Raw genomic sequence first — 24,372 nt, forward strand, 5'->3', positions numbered from 1 at the left:
GCACTTTTCCCCACCAAAACAGGTGCATCTGTTTACACACGCAGCAGCACAGAGAGACACAGGATTTTTGCAGTCTATTTCTCATAGTGACGACTCCCCTCAAACAAATGACCGTAATTTCCTAACCGTAGGGGCTAGAACGGTCATTCTTACACCGTTTTGTTCAGAAGAGATGGGGGAATCTTCAAGTGTTGACAATTTAATATTAAAATATGAATTTTTAGAGATATATGACATGGATGACTTGTTGACTTAGAAGCCACGAATTCCCCAATATGCAAATTTGAATGCCTGAGACCACATATGTGATTGGCTGGCTGGGAAGCCGTGCAGGCCCTGATTTGTGGATTTGAATTCCTCAGCCCTCAGATATGATTGGCTGGCTTAGAAGCCACGAAGGCCCCAATATGCAAATTTGAATGCCTCAGGACACTTATTTGATTGGCTGGGAAACTGTGCAGGCCCTGATTTGAAAATTTGAATGTCTCAGTCCTCACAGAGGATTGGCTGCCTGGGGACCTGGCAGAAATATATAGAAATACTATTATTAAGCATAAATACTACATTTAGTAGAAATACTATGTTTTAGCACAAATATTATAAAAAGAAGAAAAACTATAATTTAGCAGAAATACTATATTAAGCACAAATCCTATGAAAAGCAGAAATAGTATGATTTAGCAGAAATACTGTATTTAGCACAAGTACCGAAAAGTACCAGAAATACTATGATTTAGCAGAATAGTAATAACTTATTGAAACACAAATGCACAGAGGGACACACAAACACAGGCTCTAATCCAGTCAACCAGTCTAACTATGTTCAATTTAAATCCTACAATGACATGCTGTCAAATAAGGGCAGGGTCCTCTCTCTCCCACTAAACACACACACACACACACACACACACACACACACACACACACAGGGAGAGAGGACTAAGTTTCTAGGTCAGCCTGGGAGCTGCTGAATTTGAATCCACCAATCAGAGAGGCTGTTTACGTTTTCCCGCCAAAACAGGTGCATCTTTTTACACACGCAGCACAGAGACATAGACCTGCTTCTTTCAGTTTATTTCACATAGTGAGGATTCCCCTCAAACAAATGACCATAATTTCCTAACCATAGGGGCTAGAGCGGTCATTCTTACACCGTTTTGTTCAGAAGAGATGGGGGAATCTTCAAGTGTTGACAATTTATCATTAAAATATGAATTTTTAGAGATATATGACATGGATGACTTGTTGACTTAGAAGCCACGAATTCCCCAATATGCAAATTTGAATACCTGGAGCCCACATACATGATTGGCTGGCTGGGAAGCTGTGCAGGCCCTGATTTGTGGATTTGAATTCCTCAGCCCTCAGATATGATTGGCTGGCTTAGAAGCCATGAAGGCCCCAATATGCAAATTTGAATGCCTCAGGACACATATATGATTGGCTGGGAAGCCGTGCAGGCCCTGATTTGAAAATTTGAATTTCTCAGTCCTCACAGAGGATTGGCTGCCTGGGGACCTGGCAGAAATATATAGAAATACTATGATTAAGCATAAATACTACATTTAGTAGAAATACTATGTTTTAGCACAAATACTATAAAAAGCAGAAATACTATAATTTAGCAGAAATACTATATTAAGCACAAATCCTATAAAAAGCAGAAATAGGATGATTAAGCATAAACACTACATTTAGTAGAAATACTATGTTTGAGCAAAAATCCTATAAAAAGCAGAAATACTATATTAGGCACAAATCCCATAAAAAGCAGAAATAGTATGATTAAGCATAAATACTACATTTAGTAGAAATACTATGTTTTAGCACAAATAGTATAAAAAGCAGAAATATTGTAATTTAGCAGAAATACTATATTAGGCACAAATCTTATAAAATAGCAGAAATAGTATTATTTAGCACAATAGTAATAAGTTAAACAGAAAAATTGGAAAAGCAAAATGGACAGCTGAAAAAATGCTGAACATGCTGAGGGTCCCTCAAATATACTTGTTAAATGAAAAAATCAGCAAAAAAATGCACAGGGAGAGAGAAGTAAGTTTCTAGGTCAGCCTGGGAGCTGCTGAATTTGAATCCACCAATCAGAGAGCCTGTGTACTTTTTCCCGCCAAAACATGTGCCTCTTTTTACACACGCAGCACAGAGAGGCACAGGATTATTGCAGCCTATTTCTCATAGTGAGGACTCCCCTCAAACAAATGAAAATAATTTCCTAACCGTAGGGGCTAGAGCGGTCATTCTTACACCGTTTTGTTCAGAAGAGATGGGGGAATCTTCCAGTGTTTACAATTTATCATTAAAATATGAATTATTAAAGATATTTGACTTCTAATGCACCATAACTGAGTAGAGCGAAGCAAAAACTGCCTTGACTTGCCCTCAAACAACGCTTTCTAACTCTAAATCTATTTGAAGTATCGATATCATTCTTTCACCGTAAGAGACAGCAGGGTTTGGTGAACAATCATGGAAATTTTCAGGTCTCTGTGGAAATCCAACAAAAAGTTATGACGAGAGAAAAAAGTGGTTCATTTCCACAGTTTGAAATCTGAAGAAATCTGAGCGAAGGACAAATTTCCTACCCTCAAACAAGTCCAACTCATTTCAGAACGGTAATAGGTGAGAAAATAATTCTTGAATTGTGAGCGTCACGAGTGTCTGAAGATATACCGGGACAAGCCTCATGTCTTAACTTTGCTTCGTTAAGGAGATATGACGATTCGAATATGCCTCTCATTACAGAAATGCAGCGGTGATTTTGAACAAACTCTCCATTGACTTTATATGGAGAGTTTTCTGACCTTGTGTTAGTCTGAGGAGATTTGCCAAAATTCTATAAATCCCACAACAATGATGGTGACATTTTCTGAAAGCCAGCAAAAATACCTACGTTTTGATGTATAATTTGTGGAAGTTGAGTGAAAATTGAGCAAGTAGCAGGAAGTTGTTCGGACATGAAGTGAAAATTGCAAAACCTTCAGTGGCACACTGGAAGCCAAGAGCATAGCAACCATAACAACACATGTATTTTGTGAAAAATCACAATTTTGCAACTCAAAACTTTAAGAGGCATAAAAGTAAAACAGTAAAAGATTTGAAAAAGCTGAATCATACCTGAATAGCCCAATAATTTGTGAACATTTTAAAATTTGAATGGTTGTTCTAGGTGAAAGTATGAGGAAGTAGTTAAGTTTCAAAAACAAGCAAATTTTAGCAGAATTGCTGAAGTTTCCCATTCATTTCAATGGGACAAATTAAAGGAAAAAAGCTTAATATTTTAAAAAGTATAATAGCAAAAAATAGCAAAAGTCATAGCCGGAAAGAGCAAAAATAGCAGAATAGTTTAAAATTTGAACGGTGAAAATCGGCTGAAAATTGTGGAAGTAGTTCTACGGCGAAAAGTGTACGGAAGCAACTTGAAGAATAATAATAAAGAATAAAGAGAAACAGGAACTCAATAGTGTGGATGCTTAAAGCATCCACACAATAATAAAGAACTAGAAAAATTTGCATTTCCTGCGAAAATGCAGTGTGGATGCTTTAAAGCTGAAGCTGCATGCAAAAAGTAGCTGAAAAAGCTGAAAAGTTGCAGAAATTGTAAAGCTGAAGCTGTCTGCTGAAGATAGTTGAAAATAGCTGAAGAAGCTGAAGAAATCAAAGCTAGTTTTTAAAAAGTTGTTGAAATTTTAATAACTTTGCAGAACAACATCAAGTTAACAAAAATGCAATAACTTAGAAGAAACATAACAATTCAGCAGAAATGTTGTAATTTACCAGAAGCTACAACTTAGCAGAAATGTAATAATTTAGAATAACATAACTTAGCAGAAATGATATAATTTAGTAGAAAATTAATAACTTGGCAGAAATATTACAACTTATCAGAACTGCTATAATTTTGCAGAAATGTAATTATTAGGAAAAAACTGTAAACAGATAAAAGCTAAAAATGATGAAGTAACCTCAAAGTTACTTGTTTAACTGTAAAAAATGACCAGAAACATTAGAAAAGGAAGAAAACCAATTCAATTAAATTTATATAGCGCCAATTCACAACAAAAGTCGCCTTAAGGCGCTTCATAGATACAGAGAAAAACCCAACAATCATATGACCCCCTATGAGCAAGCACTTTGGCGACAGTGGGAAGGAAAAACTCCCTTTTAACAGGAAGAAACCTCCAGCAGAACCAGGCTCAGGGAGGGGCGGCCATCTGCTGCGACCGGTTGGGGTGAGAGAAGGAAGACAGGAATACCAGCCAGCAGATAAACTGATGTGAAACAAAACCAAAGTAAAATTGCAGAATTTACACAGTTGGTGAAATGTAAAAATGGCAACAAAAAAACCCCAAACAAACAAACAAACAAAAAAACAAAAACAAACAACATTTAGTTAATAAATGCACAAGATGATTTGATGATAAATATGGTACCAATCTACAAAATACTGTCGAAATGAAGTCCACATTGTGATATATTTCAGGTGTGGAGAGTCACACAGCTAAACAATCGATGTGCATATTTAAAGAATCAAATAAAGAACATTGTTGTGGAATAAATTACAGTGAATAATAATCACTGCCCTGCGTTAGAGAGTGACTTATGATGAGGTATTAATTGGCTTAACTTTACCTCTAACAGCTTTTCACATAGTGCTGTGACCAGGGTGAAATCCATCATAAAGTAACTGTAAACAGTAGAACCATTAACATGAATGTTATGGTTCTACTCTGATCAAAACTCAAGTCAGCTGTTTGACCTGATATAAAATGATAAAGAGGAACACATATAAATGACCTTTATGAACTTTTCAAAATGACTTTATATGTCTGACCCATTATCTATATATATTAGAGCAGATGTGGAAAACCACTGTTAGACCTACTCTATACTAACACAAACACAGTCACAAATTCATTGCTAGTGTGACATGTGGTCCTTTTTGCCTTTGACCAATGATATGCTGGTTACTTGGACCAGTTTAGTATTTGCTGTCACAGAGGAATGTTAACCATAAATCCAAAAGACAAAACTGAAAAAATATGTTAATTGCAAACATGTTTTTGCTTAGTAAAATGATTGAAATTACATGGAAACTATCACCTTAAAGCCTCATTGTAAATATCATCACAAACAGATGTTTTCCACGCGGTTAACAAAGCTCCACCACATCCAATCACTGCATATAAATCTAAAAGAAAACAACAACAAATAAAATGTAATTAACACAAGTGAAGTCTAAGGAGCTTGGACAGAAAAGCGTCTGGACTTCTTTGAGTTTCTTGAAGACATTTCACCTCTCATCCGAGAAGCTTCTTCAGTTCTAAGGGTCAATGGTGGAGAGTCCCAGATTTAAACCCAGTGTGAGTTTCTCCCCAAACAGGGACAAAGAACCCCCTGATGATCCTCTACCTAATCACATGAGCCAAGGTGTGAAAGTGGGTGTGGGTCCCAATCAGCCAGGGTTTTGGGTGAGCTCATTGTGAAACCTGGCCCCACCCTATCATGTGATTTCCTGAGGTCAGGAAATCACCCACGCCCACTCCCAGGATGTGAGTGGACGTTACAGTGTCTGGGGAGGGAACTCAAAACTGGATTATAGATGGCAGACAGTTGGTGTTGTAAACCACCGCCTCTGTTCAAAGATGGTCGCTCACAGTGGACGTAAATGGCTTCTTTCACTCCTCCATCTATCCAAAATGTGAACATTGGCATCCTCAAAGAGTGACCTTTGTCCTTTAGATGCAGATGAACTGCTGAGTCTTGTCCCGTGGAGGTGGCTCTTCTGTGTTGTGCCATGCGCTGGTGAAGTGGCTGTTTGGTCTCTCCGATGTAGAAGTCTGGGCATTCCTCGCTGCACTGTACAGCATACACCACATTGTTAAGTTTGTGTTTAGGAGTTTTGTCTTTCAGGTGAACCAGTTTCTGTCTGAGTGTTTTGCTGGGTCTGAAGTACACTGGGATGTCGTATTTGGAGAAAACTCTCCTGAGTTTTTCTGATACACCGGCTACATAGGGGATGACAATGTTGTTGTGTCTGTCTTTCTTATCCTCCCTCGCTGGTGTCTGATGTTCTTTTCTGTGAAGCTGGAATGCAGGCACACTGGACGAGCTTGTTCTAAAAAATACAGAAAAAGGAACATTTTATTTGTCTGTAGAAACCCTAAAAACTACAAATAAGTTATACAATGAACAATATTGAAATACCTTATAGGTGCTGCGGGCCACATAACCAGAATCCAGAGCAATCTCACACTTACATGATGGTGAGGAAAGACATGAGCTCTGCAATGAGGTTTGAATGTCTCAGTTGGGACACTGAAGAACTCAGAAGACAGCAATACCTGCACCGAGAGACAGAGTAGAAAAAGCATAGATTTGTAATCCATAATGTCAATTAAAACTCAAAAAGTGTCAACAAGTATAATCATTTGAGTGTGGAATTGTTTATTCAATAAACAGGATTTTAATTAATTAATTGAATTAAAAACACTGACATTTTTTATCAAAGATAAAGAATCATACCTCTCTCTGCTCTGAGGATCACTGAGCATCTCTGACAGGAAATACAGTTTCCTCAGTAGGAGTCATCATTGATGGTCTCAGAGGTTGTAGTGTGGCAGCATGATGATGGTCTCCAGATCAGGCAGGAGGTCAGGTGATGGGTGTGTCATCTTCTCCATTGAAGACACACTGGTATGGCAGTTCATAACACAGCAGTCTCCTTGTGGCATGTAGTTATCTGTGCAGTCCAGCACTGATGGATCAGGTTTAGCTCAGCAGTTCATGAAGATGGTGTTAAGATGTTGTTGTTTCAGCTGAGGATGGTGAAGTTTGAAGGTTTTCCCACAAAGGAGACTGTGCCGTGTCTGAAAAAATATATCTAACAAAACACGTGCTTATAACACCACCCACCCAGCTCAGCCCCCAAGTGTCTATGTAATGCTGGTATGGGGTGTCGGTTACTAAGTTTAATTAGTGCATCAGAAAGCGGGGGCTACACCTAAAGCCCACACTTTCTGATGTCTTTGTTTATTAGCAGCTTTTTCCAGCTGCTCAGAGAATTCTGACTTGGCCTTTATCCACCCAAACCCAAACCCACCCGGATAAAGGCCAAGTCAAACTCACACACCATACCAGCATTACATAGACACTTGGGGGCTGAGCTGGGTGGGTGGTGTTAAACTGTAGTCGGGAACTTTCAGAAAACTATCCATTTACTTCTAAATCAGTTTTTATACATATTCTGTAAGCTGTACTAATGTTTTTCTCTACATAATGTATCATTATAGACATCTCTGGTAGCCTAAAGATAGTTTAAAACTTTTGACATTTTTTACCTGTAAAACATGATAAGCAAAAACTCATTCATCACAAAAACTTTTGATTCTACAAAATCTACTATAATCAAGAAAATATAATTGTCTGTATTTATTCGTGTATGTCATCATAATAAATACCTGCATTTATCTGGGATTTATTTATTTACTATTTCATATTTTCAAGCCCTTGGAGGGGAAGATCTCGTTTGTTGAGCTACATACGTCACAGTAAAAAGATTTAGTCATTTAAAACATGAGAATAAAAGAAATGATGTTGGTTTAATAAATGTTGCAGCACATTTCAGATCAGAGGTGCATGATAGCAGATGTTCTCTGCTCTGCATGAAGTTCAGCAATGATTTGGTGAAATGATTAATAACATTGCAATAAGAAAGGGTCTTCTGACAGACAGAGTAGGGAAGACCCTTTTTTCAATGAAAAATCTTTTTCATGCTCTACAATCAGTAAACTCTGTAACAAACATGATCTGTAATTGTTTCAAAACTCACCAGACGACTTCATGATTGGCTCGAGGACAGGACACAAAAGACAGGGTTGTGGTAACTGTAATATGATCTCAGAACACCTGAATACAGACATTTCTGTGGCTGAGAAATAAAAATGAGGTCAAGCAGGGTGTTCTTGTCTGTAGTGGCAGAAGTGATCAGCTGTGAATACCCTCTCGACTGAAACTGCTCCAGAATCTGTTTTCTTCCACTCTGCAACTGGTTCTCATTAAAATCTCCACACACAATTATTGGGTGACAGTCCATTATTTCAAGTGAATCTAAAAGACTTACCAGGTTTTGCATGAATGGTGTCAAACTGTAGTCAGGGGGTCTGTACACAACAGCAATGAGTGCAGGGAATGGAGCCTGAACCTTCAACACTAAAAACTCAAGATCAGTGACATTATGCAGATACTGTTTTACCTGAACCTGAAAATGATTCCTCAAATACACAACAACTCCCCCACCACTTCTGCTGGCCATGTGAGGAAAGTTTGTGTAGGACACATGTCTGTTGCGTTTGAACATGGTGTAGCCATCCAAATGAAGACTGTCTGCAACAAAGGAGCCTTGAAGGTGAGACTCAGTGAGACACAAAACATCTGCTAAACACATTTCATGATGACTCTTGATGTCACTGATGTGAGATGGCAAACCCTCTGTATTGTGATGGATCAGTGTAAGAGTGTCAAGTCTGCTGGCTGTTTCTCTGACCTGAAGAAGAGGCATCATTTCCTCAACACTGGCTTGTCTCATGGTTTGGAGCGCTGCAGTTACCTCGGGATTGGCGTAAATCTTTTTCTCATCCAAGTCCTGCAAATAGAGTCCACTGAGAGACGTCACCCTGCTGAGAGCAACGTAAGCCATACCTGGTTCAAAAATGTTCTTCATTGAAACTACAGCTGTCTGTGTTGTAAGACCCTGAGTTTTGTGAATTGTGCAGGCGAATGCTAGCTTTACAGGAAACTGTCTGCGTACTGCTCCTTTAAACTTCAGACTCTCCTCTGCTCTCTCAATGTAAACCAGATCATCAGATGCTGCATTAGCACTGTGGTTGTGTCTCATAGGCTGCCGGTTGTCCATCCTGAGCCCCAGTTTAATTATGTGTCCATCATTTTCAGATCTCACCACCTTTACCAGTATACCAAAAGCACCGTTGACTAAACCGTTTAGTGTGTCCAAGTTTCTGGTCAGCATGACTCGAGCTCCTTCAGCAACATTCAGAGTGTCAGGTAAATCATTTCGCCCACCTGTAAATGGTTTGTCTCTTCGTTCCATTCTGCCTGTACATTTATCCTTCTGGAAATCGTCTGCATTGATTATTATGATGTTTGAATGAAGCTTCTTCAGGGTATCTATGTTGTGGGATTCCACATTCTTGTTGGTGGCATAAATGTGTAAGACCTCAGTTGGACATTCTTCTGGTGCAGTCACAGCCTGTGACAACAAATCTCTGTCGCACTGAGAAAGCTCATCTGTCTTTTCTTTGACTCTAATCCTGTTCAGCATCTCTGCAAAGGCCACATCATCTTTCTGACGCATGATCTCGGTTAGAGTGATCATCTGAAAATGTTCCTGCCATAGGTCAATCTGTTCTGGATCGTAAACACAGAGAGGTTTAGACTGTCGCACTGGTGGCAGCTGGTAAAAATCTCCAACAGCTAAAACTGACATTCCACCAAAAGGTCTCTGAGTGCCTTTGATTTGTTTCAGTCTTGCATCCACATAAGCAAAAAGGGGTTTTGAAACCATTGAAATCTCATCAATAACAATAATTTCAGCATTCATCAGCTCAGATCTGACTTCATCCAGTTGGTTACCAAGTCCTTGAATGGGTGGTTTCAGACTCCTGGGTAGTTTCAGTAGAGAATGTAACGTAGAGCCACTGATAGAAAAAGCTGCTGTACCGGTAAATGAAGTCAGTAAAACAGTTGGATTTGATATGTCAGCTTCTTCTGCATTAGCAGGCAGTCTGCTCAGGATCTTTGATGCTTCAGAATGAATACACTTAATCAGATGTGACTTTCCAGTTCCTGCACCACCGTTGATATAGAAGAAAAATGGATCTGGGTTCAAACCACAAACTCGCTGAATACACCAGTCTCTTATGGCATAGAACACGCAGGCCTGCTTCTGGTTCAGATTCTGATACATTACACGTACCACGGCTGGATCGACTGCAGGTTGTTCTCTGACGGCTCTGATCTTTGTTACAGCATCAGACTGACGACTGTAGTCGGGAACATTCTCCTGTTCGTTCTCATCATCAGAATGTCTCTCAGGAAGATTCTCATCACATTGCAGCCTCACAACTTCAGATTCAGGAGCAAGATTACACCATTCATCAATCACAACATCTCTATTTTGTTCAAACTCTTCCAGTGCACTCTCAATATCCTCAGAGTTCTTCTCATACTTGTCTTTATTTCTTTTCACAACCCTTTTCACAGACTCACTGTGGTCTGAACATGGAAGTCGTACAAAACCTGAGTTGTAGAAGGACTGATAGGTTTGGAACCCTTGTGGTTTCAGTTCCTGCTCTGATCTGTGTGGAAGGTAAAGTCTCAACAGTCGACCATAATATTGCTCAGGATCTTTTTCCTGTGAACAGTGGTAATACCTGATTATAGCTGGTTTATCATTCTTTCGCCTTTGTACAAATCCAAGCTGGTTTAGAAGAGGAAGCACATCTTTTCCTTCATTTGGACCACTCACCAACCTGCACAAGGCAGCAAAATCAGCCAGTGACATTTCCTCATATTCTGGGGTCTCAGGTCTGCATTTGTATTTATCACTCAAACTTGTCATCCAAATATTACAACTGTCGTGTGTTGTGCTTTCCAGGAAGCTCATGGGCCGACTCATTTTTACTGGGTTATCATCTGTTGGTACAAATACAACACTGCGGGAACATTTTTTCATTTTTAGGCCACAGACTCGAGTCACACACTCCTGTGCGCTGATTTCTCTCTTTTTTGAGTAAGCCTGCATCACAGCTCTCATTTCATCACATTCATTGACGGTGTTCTTATCAGAGTTGTCAATAACTGTCTTCAGGTATTCAGAGAGGCCAGATTCTTTCTTTGTTATATATTTACAGAGGTATTCTATACATGAATAGGCATTCAAAATGAATGAGACATCTAAATTAGAGTTCCAGGCTTCAAGCAGGTCTGGGTTGTAATTGTTGATCCAACACTCATTTGGGTCACGTTTCAGAATCAGAGCTGTTTTCTTGTTTATGTCTTGGAGGCATTGTTCATACTCATTCATTGTCAAGTTGCATCGTGACAGAATCTGCTCTATGGTGAGGGAAGCAGCTTCAGGTTCCTTCAGCAGGTTCAACAAAGGTCTGAGTTTGGCTTTTGCAGCTTCAGTGTCTGAATCCTCATCCTGTCTCACAATCATTGTTCTTGTGGCTGGTGGTTTGGGAAACCCAAATCTACAACCAGAGTTCACACTCTTAAAGCATGTCTTTGTGTGGTTTTTGCTGTGCTTTTGTAGCTCAGTGACTTTTTTGTGCAGTTCAGGTTGTTTTTCTGGATCAGGGAGTTGAGCTGAGATGTATCTGTCAACAAAGTCACAGACAGTTTGGTCGTCATCCACATCTGCTTCTACCTTTTCTCGAATCCACAGCAACATGTGTATATGTGGACTACCTCTGTGCTGGAACTCAACTCTGTAAAAGTAATCAATGATCTCACCAAGGGGCTGTGCAGGAGAAAAAAGCAAATCTCTGAACAAAGCCTCAACACGTTTATCAAACATTCGCATGGTGGTTACTGGATTTGATCTTAGAATTTCACACTTTTCTGACCAGTCCAGGGCTTCAAAATCAACCTCTTCACCTTGCTGTCTCTTTATTGCTTGAATCACTTCAGGCCATCTCATCTCAGCAGCAGAGAAAGTGACAAAGAACTGAGGTGTTCCTATTTGGCGAACCATGCTGAATAGATCTCTGGTAGTTTTCTGCCAGTAAGCTGGAGTTCCTCTGAGTGGCTGCATAAATCTGATTGCATCTTTATTTCTTACCAGCTTCTCTACTTCTGTCTTACTTTGTAACATTCCTGATGTGATTTTGCGTCCATCTTTGGTCATAGTTTTACCTTTCCTTAGCTGTATTGTCATGCTGGAATTAGCCAAATGTATTTCAGTGACAAACTGTGAGAAAAACAGGTAATTTGTGTCTTTAGCAAATCTTGCATCAATGTTGAAAAGCCTTGACTTGAAGTAAGCACTTGGTGTGAGCTTGAGACGTCTCTTTTCATCCAGTGTATTCTGACCAGTAGGAAACTGCACAGGAAATGCCATGGCTTCCAAATGAGGAGTTCTGAAGAAGCTAACAGGATTGTTTCTTTCTGCAGGAGCCACACAATATGTGTTATCAGTGAAACAGAGAATCTCTTCTGAAATGTCTACAGGCTGCAGACAACTTTCTAGAGCAAAACCTCCATTGTTCAAATCACTTTCTGGTTCATCTGGATTTTGTTCCTCTGGTTGTTCATCACAGGATTGCATATTAATATCTTGGTCACTTTGAGACTCACTTTCACACAAAAGGGCATCTTTTTCATAGTTGTCAATTTCCATTAAATCTGCTTCATTATAATCATCACTTGCCATGCTGGCTTCATCACTGCTGTCATCATCAGGTAACGTTGGATCACAAAGCAATGCATCATCTCTGATAACAATATCTGTGTACTGTGGATGAATTTGTTTCAGTTTACACAGAGCTTGAATGAGTTTAGACCAAGTGACAGTCTGGAACAGCTGATGGCCTTTGTAGCACAGTCGTCTTTTCAATTTCACCCTCATGATCTGTGATTGGCTTCTGATCCTCGGTAAACTGTCAACTGTTTGTTGGACCTCAGATGGTACACACACCACATTACCACGTATGAGTCTCTGTCTCCCCTTTGGAAGAGGAATAATCTTAGCAAATGGTATGCATTTGGCAATCAGATGTCTCTCCAGAATGTTGAGATCACACAGTTCAGCTGGAATATCCTGCAGTTCTAAACCATTAACAGCAGCAAGCCTGGGCATGCATCCACTTTTGAGGGAACTGTGACACGTGTGACAGATATACTCTTTTTTTCTCTCAACAGGAAAGCTGCAGTGATCATGACATGCTTCATCACACACATGAACATATTTACCAGTTAGACACTGATGAGCTAAAGTCTGGTGTTTTGAGTAGTTTTCTCTTTTGCAGATTTTCACCTGATTAGGAAAAGAAGCTTTTAGACAAACAGTACAAACATAAGATGGTGCTGACTTAATGTTTGATCTGAAACGAGATATGGCCTCATTCATTAAAGTGTTCTCTGGATGACACTGTAAAGTCTCAGCTGGTCGATGCATCTGGCGATATTTTCGTTTTATGTTCATTGCACATCTGATATTATGCATCTGTCTGAAAGAAAAACCGTTCCAATATTTTACTCTCATTCGTTCTCTCATATTGTCCTTGTGTTGTTGCTGAAATTGTTTCTCTTCTCCATACCGCTTAGTCATGTAAGATCGTTTTTTCTTTTTAAATTCTTCGCTTTCTTTATATAGGTTATATACATATGACCTCATGTAAGCTTTATGTTTTTCTCTGAATCCAGCACAAGTTCTGTATGTTCTTCTTATACGCTCCTTCTGCTTTTCTCTGAATATGGGAGACTCTCTATATGTTCTTGTTACACGTTCCTTCTGCTTATCTCTGAATATGGGAGACTCTCTATATGTTCTTGTTACACGTTCCTTCTGCTTATCTCTGAATATGGGAGACTCTCTATATGTTCTTGTTACACGTTCCTTCTGCTTATCTCTGAATATGGGAGACTCTCTATATGTTCTTATTACACGTTCCTTCTGCTTATCTCTGAATAGGGGATTGTCTTTATATGTCCTTATGACACGTTCTCTTTTTCTATCTCTAATTTCAGCACTTTCTCTATACATCTTTCTCAAATGTTCTTTCTTTTTCTCCTTATAGGTAGCATTTAATTTATACAGTTCATTTCTGTACAGAATCCTTTTATGTCTGTGATCAGGATCATCAGACTTCCTAGCTGAGTTTTTTTTCTTTGTCTTGAAGCTTTCATCAAACCTGTACATCTGCCTTTCTTTCGTCTTCTGATTTTCCTTTCGCTGTGGTACTTTTTCTTGGGCTAATAATCTTCTCCTCATTTTTTGCCTTTCCTGTTTATTACGTTTCAGCAGTTTATCTGAGAGTTCCTCTGTTATCTTAGTTGAACTGGAGGCACTGTTTGAATCATTCTGAGGAACAGAATCTGGTGTTACCTGAGTTTCTCTCACAGAAGATGCAGAGGTTTCCTTTTCAAAATAATCAGAAGGATGATGTTTATTTCTGGGAGCAGCTGTCTCATTTGAAGAATCAACTCTGGATGACATTACTTCACTGGTTAAATCTTTGGTCACAGGTTTCCGTGTCTGCTCAGTGTATATTTCAGAGTTTAATTTATGAACACGTTCATTTAAAGCTGGTGCACTTGTAGCTGTTTGTCTGTATTCGGTGGTTCGATTAGCATCTCTTTGGTCAGCAGCGTTTTCACTGTGAAACTCGATGGGCTGTAGCTCATAAGTGCAGGTTGGTGCGATGCTAAATTTTCGGTACAAACGTTTGATCCTGTCAATCATGTCATTAAGACGTGTGAACTTCAACATAACTGCAGTTCCACCACTTACACTTAGCGACAATGGCATACCAGTAGACTTACGTGGGTGAGGGTCAAAATATGCATATTCACCTGAATTCAGCCTGCTAACAGCGATGACTGTTCCTCCCATGACTAGCAAAGCGTAGCGAACGTCTGAAACCAAACACTGTAGTCCCTGTTCAAGGCTCGGAAAGTGATCTGTACCATCAAATGTGCCGTAATGAGCAAACTGAGACATGTCGACTTGATACTCGTGTCTGCGGCTGGTGACCACTGAGGGAAGTTCATCGCAGGCTAGAAACACACTGTTCACAAACCTCAGTCTGGCATCTGAATAGACGGCATGGCCTTTGTCCAACACACGGTTTAGATCTGCTCTGGTAATAAATTCATCCTCGTGTAAGAATGACAGGAAAACCAAACTGTTAGCCATACATTGCTGATTCCGGTACTTTCCATACCTAGGAGCGGCCTGGCTTCGGGAAGCACAGACGCTACTCACTCGTGGACTTTCACTGTTTGTAACCTGTACATGAGACTGTCCTGGAGCTTGTCCATCATGCTGTGTTTGTACAGTTAGCTGGGGTTCAGTCTGGATTAGCTGCATAACTTCAGGCTCTGGGACAGACACTGAGGGAACACTTCTCTTTACCACATCTGCATAAGATACTTTGGCTGTCTCTCCATCATGCTGTGTTTGTACAGTTAGCTGGGGGTCAATATGGATTACCTGCATAATTTCAGGCTCTGGGACAGACACTGAGGGAACACTTCTCTTTACCACATCTGCATATGACACTGTGGCTGTCTGAACACTGCTCTGCACTTCTGTGCTGGGAAAAGCTGAAACACACACCTTTACCTGCTCACTGCTCTGAGAAACATTCAGCTGTTCTTTCTCCTTCTGACGTCTAAGCTTCTGAGACTGCGACCTTTGACCTTTTCTTGGCATTTTGCTGAAGTACAATCTGGAGCTTATATGTGGTTATACACAAATATAAACAAAACTGAACCTTGAAACACAGAAAAACGTACAACTCCTCAAGTTACTGTTAAATCTGAGAAATGTACTATTATACTGTAAAATGTTTTTATGAATATATGAATAGATGTTAAAAAGCTGATTTGTACTCCAAATTCAAAATAAAGGAAATTCAAAGTTCTCTGGAAACAATTTGGTCCGTTTTATTGTAGCTCTTAGAAACCGTATAATTTTACTTATATTTTTTTAACCAGACTGGTAAATAATTACAACTTCTATAAAATGATATGCAGAATAAATCTCAACAATCAACAGGCTATAATAAAAGTCTTAGCTCTTAGGGGAGTTTATGTAAATCTTTCAGATATCTAAAATTGAAATCAAATATATGGAGCTTTGGTGGTGTGGTGATAAGATGACAGGCGATGAGGATTCTTCAGCTGGATTTTCTGCAGCAGTCAGGAAACAGGAAGTCTGGGTCCTCAGGCACTTCTCGATGACAATACTAACTGAATACTTACACTGAGTGACAAAATGGGTTTGTCCTTAAATAATAGTACTATAAACTTGCAGTCAAATGTTATAGCCAATGAAACAGACTAACAGACTGGATCTAATTTATTATTTATCTGAATGTATGTATTACAAAATAACGAGATTATCTTATTACAAGTAAACTTATAAAGAGGTGATATTTTATACAATTGATCAAAGTAAGCCAAACTAGAAGTGTTAATTCCAAAGTGTAATGCAAAATTAAAATGACAAATGTAGGGCTGTGTAAGTAGTTTCTACTATAAGTTCTACTGTACTGTAATTCTACTACTGTATATTCAACTTGTAATTTCCAGCAAAATGACTGAATGTGAGAGAGTTTAAAGACAGGAAAGAAAGAGCAGTGAGAGCAGAGATCTCTCAGAATTCTGTAACAGATAGATCAAGTTCTGGTAACTTGGATTTCTGAAAATTGGATTCTGAAAGGATTCTCAAAACTTGGATTCTCAAATTAGATAGAGCAGTAGAGATAGAGGGATACAAGATGGAATGGCTTTCAAATTAGATAGAGCGGTAGAGATAGAGGGATACAAGATAGAATGGCTTTCAAATTAGATAGAGCGGTAGAGATAGAGGGATACAAGATAGAATGGCTGTCAAATTAGATAGAGTTGGGAGAGTGATAGGATAGACAGAATTGCTTATAATGATAGAGAGAGAGAGGATCTTCTGCAGCAGGTCACCTGTAAGACACAAAAGGACTGGAATTAGTCGTATTTCCAATATGCTTGGATTTACCATATTCTTCAGACTATATGGCACACCTAAAATCCTGTCATTTTCTCAAAAACATACAATGTGCCTAGCGTATCGATTCTGGTTATGCTTACTGACCTCGAACAGGATTTCTGTGGTACACAGCGCTCAAAATTCTGTCAAATATTTTAGTAAGACTTCGGTAAGCTACAAAGCTGCGCTGCTTGATGTATTGTCAGAGCATTATGGCTACCATTGTCAGCACCTCGCAGAGTAATTCGTACGGTGCTTCAACATAACATTATGGTGTGTGTACAAGGACCTGGCACGTGCTAAGAGACATGCTTATGAAGCAGATTTCAAACTGATCAACCCATGAAGAGTTTGATGGATTTGTGGATGAGGAATGAACTGAAAAAGTGAGTGTATTGTTCTGTATTTTATGTGTTACAACTGAACAGTGTTGAGAGTTGTTTGTGAATGACTTGAATAAAGTTTGACTTATCTGACTGTTTGTTTGGGTTAATCTGCCTTAAAAACAGAATTGTTTATTGACGTTATGCCTTATAATTTCGAAAATACAGTACATGTAGGGCTTTAAATACTAAAGACTTCTACAGTAAATTATTGGAGTGAACAGAATGACAATGTTTAACAAATGATGGTGGAACTGTTATAAGGACATTTTTACGTTCTATTAAAACAATAAACTAAGTCTATAAACTCAAACCAAGACGTGCTGCTACAGTAACTTACTGTAAATATTATATGGTCCAAATAAACCCGCACACTGAGGTTACAGCAGAGTTTCAGGCCTCCTGCTTTAAATACTTTATATCCATTAAACTCAAAATTATTTATTGACTGGCCAAAAAGAACACAAACCTTCTCACATTTGCCTAAAAACATCTTGATGATCAGCAAGAGCTGTGAAATGATTTCAAAACACTATTTTGGACCTTAATTAAGACAATTGAAATTCAAACAGCAGTCGCTTTCTAAAATATCGGATTTGTGCCGTTCACACTGTCATACCATGATACCATCACTGATACCAACATGACAAAAAAATCTGATTTGATGCGCTTTCGCCTGCAGTGTGAACTGCACTCAGGCCAGTCACTCAGGAAAAATACTTCTAGCGTTTTGACTTCATGCTAATTCATAAGTGGAATGAGAGAGACAATAAAAATCGATAGCTGTGGTGCTCTTAAGTGTTTAAGGTACCACCTATACTCACACTTAAATCCACAAACATAAGGAGAAATCAAACAACTGCATAAAGATGTCTCTGACATTTAACTATGTTTGGACTTGATAAGCCATCACAAATTAAAATCAGACATTAATGGGCTATTAAACTTCATTGACATTTTCTGGGGCAGTCAGTGGTCCTGTGTGGGGGCTTTGCTGCTACAGATTCTAAATCCTGACTATTTGTCTTTGCCCGTGAGTGAATGGCAAGATAACACAAATAGCCAAACTACTGTAAGTAAATTACTAAACATTACCATTACTGTCTACTTACCAGCAAAGGCAAAGCCAAAGAGCTGTTCACTCTGTGTAACAAAAGACAAAGAACAAAAATACAGGCTCAGACAACTCCAATCAGCATTAGACAACAACAACTCTCCTCTGTTTTCTTTTTCCGCACCCTAATAAAGATGATCATCTTCATAAAAGGTAATATGTAGTTTTATCCATTTGCAATAAGCCACACAAGTTTCTGAGTCATGTAATGCTCCAAAATTTAGGTTCAGTTACATAAGAGAGTAGAGATCGTAACCAATGATTTGCTTCACCTACTACTACACACTTTATCAAATGGTGATGTCACAATTTAAAAGTAGGCAACAATCACAAATGATAGCTTGTATGGAATGTAGGCTTTGTAGGCTTTGACATTTGAGGTGGCCTGCATTCAAATTCTATTAACACAATAAAAACAAACACTCTATAAACTTACACCAAGACGTGCTGCTACAGTAACTTACTGTAAATATTATATGGTCCAACAAAACCAACACACTGAGGTTACAGCAGAGTTTCAGGCCACTCTGTATGTATTTTGGCAAAATGAGAAATTTGGAGACAGCTAGTTTCTACACAGCAGTTTCTACATATTTCAGTCACATTTGGGGCATGTTTGATACACAGCAATAAGCACTACACTAAATCTATGATAAACTTATCATAGCTGATATTAAGGCCTAATTAGCAAAATTTAGTATGATGATAATTTCTTTGTAGATCATTTCATGATAAAAAGAACAGAAGTGAGTGCTGTATCTGAGCTGTTGCATGTAAGATCTTTGCTGGACATTCCCACATTTCTTAAACAAACAAACATGACTTTCAGACAGTTCATCTTTTGTAAATTAGGGCAGGATTATTTTCAAAAAACAGCCTTGATAAAAATATCAGGCCACTATAAAATGTCTTATGTTTATGTTTTCATCCCACCTATACTTTGCAAGTCATTATGACAAATTACAAAAAGCAGTTTTTAGGCAGTGATTTAAGGGAAGAAGCTTTTGAAATCCACAATGCCCTACCACCAGTGGTCTCAAACTCTGGTCCTTAAGGCCTGGTGTCCAGAAACTTTTCTATGTGTCCCTGTTGCAACACACCTGAATAACATTAGTAGGTCATTAGCAAAACTCTACAGAACCTGACTGCATGCTGAGGTGGTAATTCAGCCATTTGATTCATGTTATAGCAGCTCATGAGTGAATGAACATGATGCAATGAAAGTACTTTTAGAAGTACATTTTTCCAAACACTTAAATTACTTAAATTTGAGTAGTCTTAGGGGATGCCACTTCAGCACACAGTCAAATTCTATACTCTCACTAATGACCTACAAATGTTATTCAGGTGTTTTGTAACAGGGACACGTGGAAAAGCTTCAGGACACCGGCCCTTGAAGAGTGGAGTTTGAGACCCCTGTCCTATGTGAATATTTAATCGTCCCTAAACTGCCAGTCGTGAGCTGCTCTAATGTGAAACAAACACATATAGTTCTGTAAAGGTTTACAAAGAGATTTCTAAGGATTTGGAGACCCCAGAAAACAAAAACGCTCCCAGATATTGTAGCTGAACAGGCAAAAACAAGTTGCCTAATAATATCTCGATGATAACCAACAGCTGTGCTGACGAACTGCACTAAACTGAATCATCTATAGTGAGAGAAAAACACCAGCATTACAGTCAAACATGGTGCTGTTACTGTGATGTCCCAGAGTTCCTTTACTACTTCAGGACCATCAACTCATCAGGTCCTAGGCTTAAGTTTAATCACACTTAGGATCTGAAGCACACAAGCAAGTCCAATTGAATGAATGAAACAAAACACTTGGTATAAACTAATCAGTCTGGACTTTAATGAAATTAAGATACGTGGTATGACTTGAAAACCCTATATTGGGCCTTAATTACGACTTTTTTCTTTTCTTGCCTGCCCTGTTTGGATCTAATTAAGACAATTCTGAAATTATAGTGGACCAAAATCAACCAGTGATGTAAACCAGTCATTACCAGTTACTGTAAATGCTTGATGGTAATTGTTGCTATCAGGGCATCCACAGCTGGGTATTAGAGACCAACATGTTTCTACATTAGACCAGGTTGTTCTGGTTCAAAAATGAAATCATCACTTTAAAACTGCTTTTTGCATTTATCCAGGTCATCCTTGTTAGATGATTTGAAACGTGAAAAAAGCATAAATAAAATAAATCTGCAAAGAAGAAAGACCTTTCTCAGCACTGTACCTCAGACAAAACCTTTACTTACCAGACTTGAGACGATCAGATCAGTATCCTAGAGAAAGGAAACAACACATCAGATCACTGTTTAATGACTTAGACTGTTAAACCTCTTCACACACAATCCAATTTACTGTGACATGAAATAACTAGTAAAATCCTCAATTTCTTCAAGCCTTTATGAACTCACTGTAGTCTGAATAGGACAAACTTCAGTTACAGAGTCTCACATGGCGATAACATGTGTAATAAAGGCATGCATACTACAGAAGTGAAAAGAAGAGGCACCAATATTTGTTGGTACAGATTATGGCTTTTTAGCTCCATCATTTTCTATCACAAGTCAGTGTTTAATAAAGTGTGGAAAAACCACAACTGTTAGAATCAACGGAAAACCTCACCAGGTTTTAGTTCTGATCTGAATATGTAAATCCTAAAATACATGTAAATTTTGACATGTCATAGTAACAACAGTAGCACACCATTTTTGCAATTAAAATTTCTTAAAAATTATAATAAAAAGTCCTTCCATTGTACCTGTTGGCAGGAATCTTTTTGTATTTTGCAATATTTCCCTTTTGTATAAAATTTTCAAACACATTGTATCGAGCAAATTATTAAGAAACTAATTTAAACTTAGTGTACATAAATTACACACAGGCTTTAACATACACAACATTGCCTACTCACAACTCTGGTTCTCTTAGTATTTTATTATTGCTTAAATGTTTAAATGCTTTTTTGTATTTATTCATATCATCCCTGTTAGATGATTTGAAACATGTGACAAAAAAGCATGAACAAAATAAATCTGCAAGGAAGAAAGACTTTTCCCAGCACTGTACCTCAGAGAAAATGAACTCACTTTAGTCTAAAGAGGGCAAAATTTAATTGCAGAGTCTCAAATGGCCTTAACATGTGTAATAAAAACAATAATTACTACAGAAACGCTTTGATAAGCCTTTAAAATTAAAATTAGACATAAATGGCCTATTAAACTTCAGGGACATTTTTAGGGACACTCACAGGTCTAGTGGGGAGGCTTACTGCTTATAAAACCTAAATGTGTTTTTGCCCATGAGCAAATGGCAAGATATCACAAAAAGCTAAACTATTGTATGTAAATTGCTAAAAATGTTACACAATCCCAGTTTCATATTGCTTCAGTTACAATCACTGTTTACTTACCAGCAAAGGCAAAACCAAGCTTCTATTTCACTCTGTGTAACAAAAGACAAAGAGCAAAAATACAGGATCAGAAAACTCAAATTAGCATCAATACTGCATCCCTCTCTGTTGTCAAAAAGATTCACTGAACTTCTTTGTTTACTACAGCTGGAATACAAACAACAACTCTCCTCTGTTTTCTTTGGTCTACATCTCATTTAAGATTGCAAAACACTCATACATGAAAAACTGCACGATATATTTTTAAGGCTTTAATATTTGAGGTGGTCTGCATTCAAATTCTACTTCCTAAAATATTATTAACTGCACATAGTATCATAGTAAATATGCTGTAGTTTTAAAATAAATATCTATGTACCATACTAATAATAATATACTGCCATATTTTATTTATGTGAAGGTGGGCTGTTGTTTGTTTCATTAATTTTCCACAAAGTGAGAATTTAAACTGTGCTGCAGATTTAGGTTGGCACAAACAAGCCTTGTTAAACAGTTCTTAAAAATTAAAGTCTCCTGTTTAGGAGTTCTTATTATTCTTGGGCTATGTCCACACGTACACAGGTACTTTTGAAAATGGAGATTTTTCTATGCGTTTGCGGTAATTGAAAACGGAGATTTCTAAAAACGCTTGCCAGGATATTTTCGAAAACTCCATTTTTGCATTTATGTGTGGACAGGGAAACGGAGAAAACGCAGCGCCTTTTTTTGACGTCACACTGTGCGCCACGTTATTGTTACGGTGAAATGCATTTCTACAATACTGTTACTGTTAATTGTTCTCTCTGCAGTGTTTAAATGCTTACATATACACACACAGTTACTGTCCCTCCACACATACGACTCGGTTCTGCTTCTATGCCCCATCTTTGTTTGCCATTTCCCACCGAGGTTTCTAGACTTCTGATTGGCCAACATTTCTACACGGTTAGGAATATAGCGCCACCTGCTGCTTTGGCATGTTCCTAGCAGTGTTCTCCTTCATTTCTGCATTTATGTGTGGACGGAAAACGGAAACGGAAAATCTCTGTTTTCAAAAATACCCGTGTATGTGGGGACATAGCCTATGATTAATCCTCAGTTTCCCCCCCTCCTTTGTCTTAATTAAGCCACAAGACCTGCACACACGCGACTCTTTTTCTCCCGTGTTCGGTCAGAGGCGGTAAAATGGCTCCTTTGATCTTGCCGACAGCTGACACTGAATCTAAGATGGCGGTTCGTTAAAAACTTTACAGCATAAAGAATGAGGCTGTTTTAACCAACTGATTTGTGAAGAGAACTAACTGCACCTTATGTAACAGACTGACAAACACACCAAATGTAATTAATAAAACAACACAATAACCGTGGTTCACAGTCAAATGAACCATTTTCATTTCACACTGGGCTCAAAGGAGCGCTAGGCATTAGCATCGGGATGTTAGCGTTAGCTCATCAAACACTCCTTTTACATACAAAAATGACAAAGTTTCACTAAGAAAAAAGCAACCACTGTGTTACTCTAATATGAGTTATACCTCGGTTGGCTTTATAAATCACTAAAAGAACTCGTTAAATCACACAAACAGAGTATAAACATTTAGAGAGAAGAGGAGAAGCAGAGAAGCAGGACTCACCCAGAGCGGACTCAACGAAGTGTGCGGAAAGGCGGATGTCCGGCAGTCAGGTAAAAGATGAGGCGTTCAGAGTAGTAGGAAATTCCAGTATTACACACAATGGGCATTGTAAACATCAAAAATGTAGGTGATTTTAAATATTCTATACAATATTTATTTGCTACAGAAAAAACTCGCAGAACTTTAATTCTATAAGTTGAATAAATATTATTAGAAGGCTCTACTCCTGAACACCAACACCAAAGAGCTGAGTTCACCAGACCTGAAAAAAACACAACAACCAGTCCAGGACAGTCAGTCTGCAAAGATGTTTTAAAGACATACATATATGTATATACATATATGTATGTATATATATATATATATATACATATATGTATGTATATATATATATATATATATATATATATATATATATATATATATATATATATATATATGTCTTTAAAACATCTTTGCATATATATATATATATATATACATACACACACACATCATCCAGTAAGGATTCCCCTCAAAGCAAATGACTATAATTTCCTAACCGTAAGGGCTAGAACGGTCACTGCACCGTTTTGTTCAGAAGTGATGGGGGAATCTTCAAGTGTTGACAATTTATCATTAAAATATGAATTTTTAGAGATATATGTCATGGATGACTTGTTGACTTAGAAGCCACGAATTCCCCAATATGCAAATTTGAATGCCTCAGACCACATATATGATTGGCTGGCTGGGAAGCCGTGCAGGCCCTGATTTGTGGATTTGAATTCCTCAGCCCTCAGATATGATTGGCTGGCTTAGAAGCCCTGAAGGCCCCAATATGCAAATTTGAATGCCTCAGGACACTTATATGATTGGCTGGGAAACCGTGCAGGCCCTTATTTGAAAATTTGAATGTCTCAGTCCTCACAGAGGATTGGCTGCCTGGGGACCTGGCAGAAATATATAGAAATACTATGATTAAGCATAAATACTACATTTAGTAAAAATACTATGTTTTAGCACAAATACTATAAAAAGCAGAAATACTATAATTTAGCAGAAATACCAT

General features: G+C 38.3%; 1 protein-coding gene and 1 long non-coding RNA gene across 4 annotated transcripts; both read right to left on the minus strand.

Moving 5' to 3' along the window:
• Positions 1-3,742: 3,742 nt before the first annotated feature.
• On the minus strand, positions 3,743-15,292 carry LOC147323795 (uncharacterized). 3 transcript variants are annotated; one of them, XM_086304393.1, is made up of 3 exons: positions 6,544-15,292; positions 6,226-6,336; positions 3,743-6,136 (listed from the first exon to the last, which is right to left on the minus strand). In XM_086304393.1, exon 1 carries the CDS (start codon positions 15,257-15,259, stop codon positions 7,859-7,861), a length of 7,401 nt encoding a protein of 2,466 aa, XP_086160519.1. In that variant the 5' UTR covers positions 15,260-15,292; the 3' UTR covers positions 3,743-6,136; positions 6,226-6,336; positions 6,544-7,858. The 3 variants fall into 3 exon arrangements, with proteins under 3 accessions (XP_086160519.1, XP_086160518.1, XP_086160520.1); XM_086304392.1 differs by having other exon boundaries at positions 6,226-6,362; XM_086304394.1 differs by lacking the exon at positions 3,743-6,136 and having other exon boundaries at positions 6,285-6,303.
• Positions 15,293-15,487: 195 nt separating this feature from the next.
• Positions 15,488-23,359, minus strand: LOC147323796 (uncharacterized). The gene is made up of 5 exons (XR_015130842.1): positions 23,322-23,359; positions 21,709-21,740; positions 20,549-20,575; positions 18,285-18,315; positions 15,488-16,743 (listed from the first exon to the last, which is right to left on the minus strand). It is a non-coding gene; the product is annotated as an uncharacterized LOC147323796 (long non-coding RNA).
• Positions 23,360-24,372: the final 1,013 nt, after the last annotated feature.

This window comes from Aulonocara sp. 'chitande type north' Nkhata Bay, linkage group LG8 (assembly GCF_057382095.1).
Source record: "Aulonocara sp. 'chitande type north' Nkhata Bay isolate Kocher_YH1m ecotype deep benthic linkage group LG8, A_spYH_male_GT1.1, whole genome shotgun sequence".
In the NCBI taxonomy this organism is placed as follows: domain Eukaryota; kingdom Metazoa; phylum Chordata; class Actinopteri; order Cichliformes; family Cichlidae; genus Aulonocara; species Aulonocara sp. 'chitande type north' Nkhata Bay.

Excerpts from the sequence above, each read along its gene's own strand:
- LOC147323795 (XM_086304393.1), bottom strand. The coding sequence starts at position 15,259 with ATGCAGGTAATCCATATTGACCCCCAGCTAACTGTACAAACACAGCAT.